The 9778-nt window shown below is 36.1% G+C and overlaps 2 protein-coding genes across 2 annotated transcripts in view; one reads left to right on the forward strand and one right to left on the reverse strand.

Moving 5' to 3' along the window:
- Window positions 1-1056, forward strand: part of LOC110410090 (uncharacterized) — a 4206-nt gene extending 3150 nt beyond the window's left edge. The window contains 3 exon segments of the mRNA XM_021419680.2: window positions 110-208; window positions 312-394; window positions 510-1056. Coding sequence (XP_021275355.2) covers window positions 110-208; window positions 312-394; window positions 510-642 — 315 coding nt within the window. The 3' untranslated portion in view covers window positions 643-1056.
- Window positions 1057-1570: 514 nt separating this feature from the next.
- LACS8 (AMP-dependent synthetase and ligase family protein) lies at window positions 1571-8327 on the reverse strand. The gene is made up of 12 exons (XM_021444963.2): window positions 8170-8327; window positions 6223-6833; window positions 6040-6120; window positions 5558-5830; window positions 5012-5143; window positions 4765-4938; window positions 4417-4646; window positions 3321-3438; window positions 2920-3051; window positions 2686-2820; window positions 2400-2606; window positions 1571-1973 (listed from the first exon to the last, which is right to left on the reverse strand). The coding sequence occupies exons 2-12, from the start codon at window positions 6772-6774 to the stop codon at window positions 1809-1811; spliced, it is 2199 nt and encodes a 732-aa protein (XP_021300638.1). The 5' UTR covers window positions 6775-6833; window positions 8170-8327; the 3' UTR covers window positions 1571-1808.
- Between the last annotated feature and the right edge of the window lie 1451 nt (window positions 8328-9778).

Below are 9778 nucleotides of genomic sequence, written 5' to 3' on the forward strand. Positions count from 1 at the left end.
CTTTGTCATCCTTGAACACCTTCTCCTATCACTGATAGTAGAAAATTTTGTGTGTTCCTGATCATTTTGTTTACTGCAAAATTTGAAAATTAACTTTATTATACATCAGATTTCGCTTGCTGCAGGAATAGGTTTAATCATTTACGCAGGTTTAGCAAATGCTGATGTTTGGAGAGAGTTTTACCAGTACTTCAGGGAAAGCAAATTTGTAAGACAGTCAATCTCTGAATACTCATGATTGTCAGTTTGTTGTTATAATCTCATGGAGCTTAAAGTATATTTATGTTGGGAGTCAAATCTCTATTTTGCAGATTCACATCACAAGCCTTGATTTTACTGTACTATCTGCCTTTGCTCCTTTTTGGGTTTATAATGATATGACAGCCCGTAAATGGTAAGACAATAGTGAGACTACTAAGCTGTTGCTTGAATGTAACTTTCAAACCCTCTATAAGAAGAGTTTATGAGGCACGACATTTTTGTTATGGGAATTCATTTCCTATTTGCAGGTATGACAAAGGTTATTGGCTTCTTCCCTTATCATTGGTGCCATTCTTAGGACCTGCTTTATATCTTGTCTTACGGCCATCACTATCAGAATTGCCTGTTACAGTCAGCTCCACTTCATCTGAGCAGAAATAGAATTTCAGCTCTTTTCTTCTGTTGAATATACACTGACCACGGGAAGGGGAAAGCTCATAGTGAAGATTGAATCAGATCATGAATACTAGCTTCTTGCTGAGAGATGTAACCATGGAAGAGTTTATTCCCCTTGCTGATGCATCAGAAAATCATCACCGCATAAAGCTTCCCACCCATTCTTTTTTCTTCCAACAGTGAGATTAAGCTCATGGACGGTGTACTAGTGTTTTGACTTTTGAGGAGGAATGTTGGCTTTTTTATTTCTTGTTTGCCTCAGGCAAGCTATAAGAACTTGTTTCATTTGCTATGAAGCAACCTATCAAGTGAATTCTGATGAATTCATTATGAAAATGGTCGCAGGAAGATGGGTGCAATCTGAAGGTATATATGGAAAAAAAAAATTAAAAGCACTAATATCTTAACTCATAAGATGTCTTGATGTTTGCTCAGTTCCATCGTCTTAAATGAAGAAACATATGAATAGATAAACCATTATGTGATCAATTGCCTGCTCTAAATATGCATCAATCAGTCAAACTCTTTTAACTACAGTCTGAACCTTTTCCTGAACTTCATCTTCGTTTTCTTTTGGAGAATAAGATTTAGACATGATTATTGTTCCCTACTCCCTACTTAACTTTATGTTTTATCTCTTTTTTTTTTTTGCAAATAATATTGTTTTTTAGGCCATCCATCCATTTGTAGCTTGTCGTGGAACCAGGGTACTCATTTTTAAGTAATTCAAGAGAAACAATTCTAACACATTCTTGCCAAGGACACCTTACTTCTGAGACAGTCTGCATCAATAGAAGAGTTTTAGTAAAGTTCCTGTTATTGATGCTTTCTTTTTTACTAAAGCAGAACAAAAACATATCGCATTGACATCAACCAATCAAAATGCAAAATATAAGCATTACAACCACAATCATGGCTATGGAAACCCTCGGTGGGGGGACAAGGATTTAGTATTAATGTATTAAACTCTCTGCCGACTTGGTAGATTTTCTTTTGACCCCCAGGTCTACATAGATATCAACTACAATAATTTATACCAACTCAATAAAAATCTTGTTTTGTAGGAAAATACAGAAGCCTACAGAGTAGCAGGCTACAGATTTCACAAAAAACAGAGCATATCATGGTGAAATATAATTTATCATTATGCTTTACTCGTACAACTTTTGAAGTTCGTCTTTGAACTTGGCCTTCAGCTGTTCCCTCTTTATTTTGAGAGCGGCAGTAACTAATCCAGACTCAGGTGTCCACGGTTCTGATAGCAATTTAATCTTTGCAGGTATTTCAAACTTGTCCAGTTTTGCATCCTTTCCCACCTGCACATGCAAAATTCTCTTGGGTTACCATTCCAACTTTTTTCCCTTTTCCCACAAGTCCAATAAGAGCAATGCCAGTGTGATATACTCGACCATATGTGAAATATTTATTAACCTTTACATGCTTTAGAGAGGAAAAACAAAGAAATCCTCCTCAGATGATGCATGCTAACTCAAATAGGCTTATAAGTTGGAGAACAGAGCATCAAATAAGCAAATTATTAATGCCAACAACTTATACCATGGATAACACAAGCACTATTGATTGCACACATGCAACAATGTCACAAAGTTGAGGAGAGATCATCAATTGTAGATTGGGATGTTTATGTATAATGATAATAACTTCTAAATGTATTTTCTGCATATGAAACTTATCTAAGTTGTTCTGAGAAAGTTACAGTATTTAAATAAAAATAAACAAACCTTTGAAATTGACCGTTGCACCTCGCCAACAGTTTCAGGTTTGCCACACAGCTCTGGAAAATCTTTGTACTTAATGCCAGCGTCTACAGCCCACTTCTCAAGAACCTGGCGTGATGGAACAATTAAAGCTACACAATAATTGTGAAATGGATCTGCGTATACCATCACATTGTCAACAAAGTTACTTAAGATCAGTGCTGCCTCAACCTGCAATCAGCATTTCAATGGAATGAGCATCCCACCCCGCCTCAAGAAATAAGTATCAGACAAAGTTTTTTACAAATACCTTTCCAAGAGATATATACTCTCCATGTTGAAGTTTGACAATATCCTTTTTCCTATCAATAATCTCAAGGCATCCATCAGGATGAAATTGTCCAATGTCTCCAGTGTAAAACCAGCGCATGCCCTTCTCATCAACCTGCAGGCAAACAAAAGTTCATATTAGTTGGTACTCAGACTATAAGACCTAGTCACAAAACTGCTTTCACATTAGAAATTGAATGCAAGCATTCATTACCTTGTACACCTCATTAGTTTTTCCAAGATTGTTGAAATAGCCAGTAGTTACACTAAATCCCCCAACAACAACCTCTCCTCGAGGCATTGGTTTGTCAGATGATGTATACCCACCTTCTTCCCAAGAGACAAGCTGCAAAATTAATCCAATTCTTCAAGATTTTAGATGCTGCACCTTAAATAATTACCAGCATGAGTTCCTAACAATATCAGGTCTCCCTCAGTCGATTTGAAAATCACAGAAATAATCTATCATAATTGTTCACTAACATTTCTCCCAAGCGCCCAAGGGTATAAGCCACAAGCTGAAATGTGCTGGCAGAAATAAAATATTTTATAACTTTCCTTCAGAAAGCAAACACGGCTGTTTCAAAACTAACTTGATTATTTTATGTGGCATACCTTGATGTAACAACAAGGAAGAGGTGGCCCAACTCGGCCTACATTTGTGTCATCCCACTCAGAAAAAGCAGCTCCAGCACATGTTTCTGTCAAGCCATATCCTTGACCAATGGGAGCCCTAATGAAGAAAATTGGAAATGGAAAATGAATTTAACTGAGAAAACTAATCACGAGATTATTTAACCAATTTGCAAGCTATGCAGAGAAGATTGATCTAGGTTAGAGCTGAGGTTGAACTTCCTAGAGTGCTTCAATCTTCGTCTTTGCCCTATTGATTCGAGTTTTTCTTAGAAATACAGATTTCAAGTACTTTAACTTAAATACCAACTTGTAGTCAAGAGTAAAACTTGAAAGTATCTATCATAGTAATAAAATATATATTACAACATGTTTCCAGTAGCTTTGGCAATCCAAAAATGCTCAATGTATAACATGTCTGAAGCCACAAATATGGCAATCCCCTAATTCCATTAAACATATATCTGTTCACTAGGTTAACAAATGTGAAAGAAAGTGATGTTTTCTTCTTTAATTGCTAATCCAAAGCTTCATTCCTAAAGGCAAAACGCATATATAGAGAACAAAAGATATTTGTCTGGTTCGAAAAGGTAAATTGCATATAATGGTCAGCAAATAAAAAGGAAAAATAAAAGTAAATAACATCATAAAAGCATATTTCCTTGAAAATCAGAACTTTAAAACAGCATAATTCACGATTGTCTACTCTATTTTCACCAACTCATCACGAGATAAGATCTTGAGCATTGATCTGAAGGTAAACTTCCCCAACCATATGATCATTCACTGCAAAAAATTTCTCCAAAACTTTAACTAACTAGAAAAACTCTAATATGGTCAGTAAGCAGCTAGCAACAGATGTAAAATGATATGTGGTGATCGTATGGATATATCAAAGCAACAATGTCAAGCTAGCTGCTCTAAGAATCAACTGTTACATGAATGATTTCTAACTGGAAAGTTGAAACTAATTCCCTTATATTTTATAAGCCAACTATTTGGAATCAATAAGATACAAAGGAAAGAAACAAATTTTTCATTGAACTATATTGGCGTCTCAAGAAGAAAGAATCATTACCCCATGCAAATGTTGATAAAGCGTTGGGAATTCCCAGATAAAGGAGCCCCACCACAGAGCATAAATCGGATGTGCCCTCCAAGTATAGCACGTACCCTTTCAAAAACAATACCATCCCACAACCATCTCTCCAGTCCCCAAGCACCAAACCAGCTTCCTTCTATGGCTGCCAGGCGGCGATTATAAGCAATGTCAAAAAGTTTCTTTGCTAATCCTCCCTTCTCATCAACCTACATTAAATAGAACTAATTAGTAAAAAAGGCAGCTTATTAGTTACCCCATTTGCTAAAACTGAGCATGGTGCAGATAAATGCTCCATGTATACAAGAGAGTCAAACCACTTCACACCTTTTTCAGAACTCCATCTCGAACACGATCTAATATAGCTGGAACGGCTGCCATGAGAGTGGGTTTTAATACAGAAGCATCTCCCTTTGTCCCTTTCATGACTTTATTAGAAGTATCTGTTAGCGTCAAAGGTGAACCATAGCCAATTGCACAACCTGCACACAGCATCACAGACTGGAGAAAGCAAAAATGTAAGAATAATCTCAATGACAGTGACAGGCAATAAAAAATATGGATATAAACTTACCTCAGCTGCTAGTTCAAAGACATGAGCTAAGGGCAAATATGCCAAGTATACATCATTCCTTCCCAGTCTTGGGATCACCGTTGTAACCGCTGCAGCAGTGGCTACAATGTTGCCATGAGTTATCATGACTCCCTAACCCATGAAACAGTTCATCATGTTAGACCATAGCAACAAACAGAACTCAGGAATTGAGGAAATAGCAACCAGGGCACAAGTAGTTGCTCAGTTGCAGTGGAAGGGGGAAAGTATAATTGCTTAGTCATCAGTTCAATTAACAGCATGCAGACACAAATTAAATTTTGAAATTTTGAATTCAAAAGTAGAATTGCATTCAAATATTTCACTTCTTATTCAAGTCGATCAAGCAAAGAAATACAGCAATCTAGATTCTCCTTCAGAATGTGCAACCAGCAAAGGAAGATAAATCCACGGTCCCTGCCATTCCACTGAGGCCATTGGCTAGTATCGTTCTCGATGGGCCCTAAGCTTGCGCTTATAAACAAAATACTGAACATGAAAGATAAGGAACTAAATTGAGTAACAAACCTTTGGCAGACCTGTACTGCCGCTTGTATACATTATAACTGCCACTCCATCCTTGGATGGTAGACTAGGAGGAATGGGAGCTCTTTCTCCAAGTTTCTCAACTTCATGAAAAGAAGAAACCTTCCAGTCACTCATACTTCCAGATAAGCCAGAAACATTTGCAGCCTCATCATCTTCAAAGTAAATGACATTCGCAATTGTTTTCAGGCTTGAGCTTATTGCAGCCAGCTTTTTTAACTGCTTGGACTCACAGATCAAGGTCGATACCTGGGTCTGTCATAATTTTAAAGCTTTGAATTAGGATGACAAGCATTAGAAAACAAGAAGCAAGGAAGACCATCAATATTCTCAACAAGCATCGGAAAACAAGTGAGGAAGACAATCAATATTATTTAACCATAGAATCACAGGCATACATTTAATAAACCATTTGTTCCTTACTAATTTAGCAAGAAAATAAACATAAGCAATAATTTTCTCACCTCATTGAGAGAGTGAATCAGGGAATCCTCGCCTAGTGAAGCATAAATAGTGACAACTGTTATATTCTGCCTAAAACATCCCTGGAAGTCCAAAAGAAAGATGCCTGTGCATCATAAATTTAATTGGAAAAAGAATGAAAATTAATCAAAAAGAAATGTTAAATTGAAGTATGATAGCAATACCTGACAGGCAATTTGCCACTCCGCTCGAGTATCAGAAAATATGGCAGCACGAGTATCAATGTTATGACCAAAATTAACAAGCCCAGATGCAAAGTTGCAAACACGATGATAAACCTGTCTATAAGTTTGCCATTCATAATCCCCTAGGTGTAGCTTCTCGAATTTCCTGCCATCACTAGCAGTAACAAAGTCCTTCTTAATTAGTTTTCTTGTTCCAATAAATCGATCTCGTGAATACTTTTTACAACATTGCTCAAAAAGAGCTGCCATTGTTGTGGCCCCTGCCCAAGGAACCTGAACCAACTCAGTCATTCGAGCATTCCGCACAGCATAATCTGGTTCACCACCCACGTCTACTGAAACTCCTCTCTTTTTCCCCTTTTTCTTTCCCATGAAAATGGTGGAAAGCAATACAGGTATTATCGTGGCAACAATAACAGCAACCACAATCCCATAAGTTCCATAGCTTTTCCCAAATGATAACAAATAATCATTGGCATCTAAACTTTCAGGCATTGGTGTATTGAAGGCTTTTCCTTCAGAATCCTCCATTCTGAATGTCTATATCGAAATCCTATAACATTCCTTTACAGGGCAGACCTGCTGATGACCTAAAATACACGGACAAAGTTAGCAACTTGATCAACCACTCAATTTGTAATGAAATAAGTTTTAGATATAGAACTACCGCCCAAAATAAAAGGTCTCTATATTCGTGAGTGCAGATTTGAAAAGAGAACTTATACTTCCATAGCTAGAATAGCTTAACTAGTGAGAACACATAAGCTCATCTACACTCAACAGGAATTTTAGACCCCGTTTTTTCTTTCTTTTAATTCTTCACGGCTTATAGTTTGACAATGGTTGAAAAAACAAAAAATATGCAAGGATAAATGTATGATCAAAACAACATGCATGATGAGCTAAAATATATGGAAAAAGTTAGCACATGATCAACCACTCAACTTGTAACGAATTAGGTTTTAGATACAGAACTACTGCCCAAAATAAAACGTCTTGATATTCATGACTACAGATTTGAAAAGAGAAAAAAATCAGTTTATACTTCAATAGCCAGAATAACTTAACTAGTAAGAACACATAAAGCTCACCTACACTCGACAGGAAATTTTAGACCCATTTTTTTTATTTCTTTTAATTCTTCACGGCTTATAGTTTGACCATGGTTAAAAAAACAAAAAAAATATGCATGGATATACGATCAAAACAACATGCATGAAGCCATGAACACACAAACAGACATATAAGGTACGCTAAAAAGAAAGAGATATTACAGACCACAACAAGTCGTAATAAAAGGAAGAATTGAACTTTTTTTTATTGTTTGCACTAAGAAATGGCTTTTTTTCCCACTTGCACTATATTTTCAGTCCGGAATGAATTGACTTTTTATCATGAATGATGAGACAATAAGATCAAAAACTGGTTAGCAAAACCCAGAAGCCAAAGAACACCTCATGAAGATACGATCATGCTAATAATTGACTCTTGCATAAATCAGTTGTCTTTGATCCTTAAAAGAACATGCTCAGATCAACAACTGAAATTTCATTAATAAAAAATAGGAAAAAACAAAACACTATTACTACAAGGAGAAGAGTCAGAAAGAGTCAAAGCCCAAGAAATTAAGAAGCAAATCAACTTGTCTCTATTCAAACTGAAGTTTGTGGTTGAGAATTGAGTTAAAGCCTTGATCAATTCACCTAAGCTTCTTAATTCGGCAAAAAAATATAACTGAAACACAACCAAGCAAATCAAAACCCAGAGATGGAGATCATCAAAACTACAAAGAGAAAAAGTTGTCACCCTGCTATGTCTAACTGCAAACCAAATCAACCCCAAAACAAACAAATTGTAGCCAAAAAATCTAGAAATGACACTAAAGAAGAATCGTGATGAACGAAAGAATATTGACTAGAGATTTACCTTAGTGCTCTAGAAAAGTTGCGAGAAGCATAATGGTGGTTGCGATGCCTTTTGGCTTTTGAAGGAAGAAAGGAAGGAATACCATAAATAGCGTACATAAGGAACAAAGGAAAGTTGGCGAAGCACAACTGGTACCCCAATAAGGGCATTAAAATTGAGGACAATGACCACACAGATACTCAGGTTTTAATGTACATTGCGACTGTGGCCAGGACTTCCTCGGAGGGTAGTTTCGGTACTTAAATTTTCAGAAGAAGTAGCGGTAATCGTTATAACTCCTCGGAGGAACTACTGTATTTCCGCCACGTATAAAGGCCAATCAAGGGCGCAATTGGTTTAACACGTGGCGTAATGGGTGACGTCCTCTGATGCCCCCGCGGGTTTTGCTTTAACCATGACGGTTGTGACTTGGTACTCGAGACTTTCGACAGGTGGTAACAAATGTGAAACATTCTGAAATTAAAAAGGATGAGAGAAATGCTAATAAGCGCAATTATTTATAGATGATATTTATAGAAAAAATTAAATTATATTGCTTTTCTTTAAACTTGAATAAAGATTATTTTCTTAAATAACAAAGTAGTTATCATTTTTCTTTTCTTACTACCGTAGAAGTAGGATTTTGGATTATTAAACTCTTATCTACAACTACAACTGTACAAAATATAGATGGAAACATTACATGAATCGATAAAGAAGCTACATCTACACTCAATTGCCCAAAATTCAGTAAGGAATGGTACTTCTTAGGGTTTAAATCCAAAACCTCAAAGATTAATTTAAAATAAGACGTAGATAGTACAGGTGTGATACCATAATAGGAATGTACGATTTCCTTTGATTAAATTAAAGGGTTATCATAGAGCAGAGCTTCTTTAAAGTATCTAATTATTTTACCATTATTATTAAAGATATAATAACTACTAATGTTTAAAAACCTAGTAATACTCTAACCAGAGCTTTGATCCGACGTTAGCATATACCCAAACCATGCTTACAGCGGAATTGGTTCAGTCATACGCACTATCTCTATCATAAGTTAACAAAAAAAAAGGACAAAACCTAAAATTATACACTTTGTAAACTCATATTTGGGAAGATTCAAAAAGATATACAATTTCATCAGTATGATAACAAGTTGATTACAGTTTAATGAAACCATATGCTTTGACAGGGAATTATTGTACAATTTTTATGTAGTGCACTGCACAGCGTTTCCCTACCTTCATTTAACCTCCCTCACCCACAACTGTATCATGCTTTAAAGAAAATGCAAATTCTAACAATAAACAAAATCACGATAACATTTGTCTGATTAAGATTAACATGCTTTAATCTAACAACCATTTGACTTCCTTTCTCATCCCAATGGCACTACCCTCGGTTAACTTGAGATAAAAACTCTGAGCACCACATCTTAGATAACACTTTTCCAAGAAATTGAAGCCTTGTTCGGGCCACATAATTTCAACTAGGCATCAAGGCCATACACAACTTGGTCAATCTTATATCCTCACTTATCATAAAAATAAAAAAACCATCAAATCTGCAAGAACAACATATCCTTGCAACAAAGCCAGAGTGGCAAAGCACATTTACCACCTCAGGT

This window comes from Theobroma umbraticum, unplaced genomic scaffold (genome assembly GCF_002168275.2).
Source record: "Theobroma umbraticum cultivar Fairchild unplaced genomic scaffold, ASM216827v3 scaffold_44.0, whole genome shotgun sequence".
Classification (NCBI taxonomy): domain Eukaryota; kingdom Viridiplantae; phylum Streptophyta; class Magnoliopsida; order Malvales; family Malvaceae; genus Theobroma; species Theobroma umbraticum.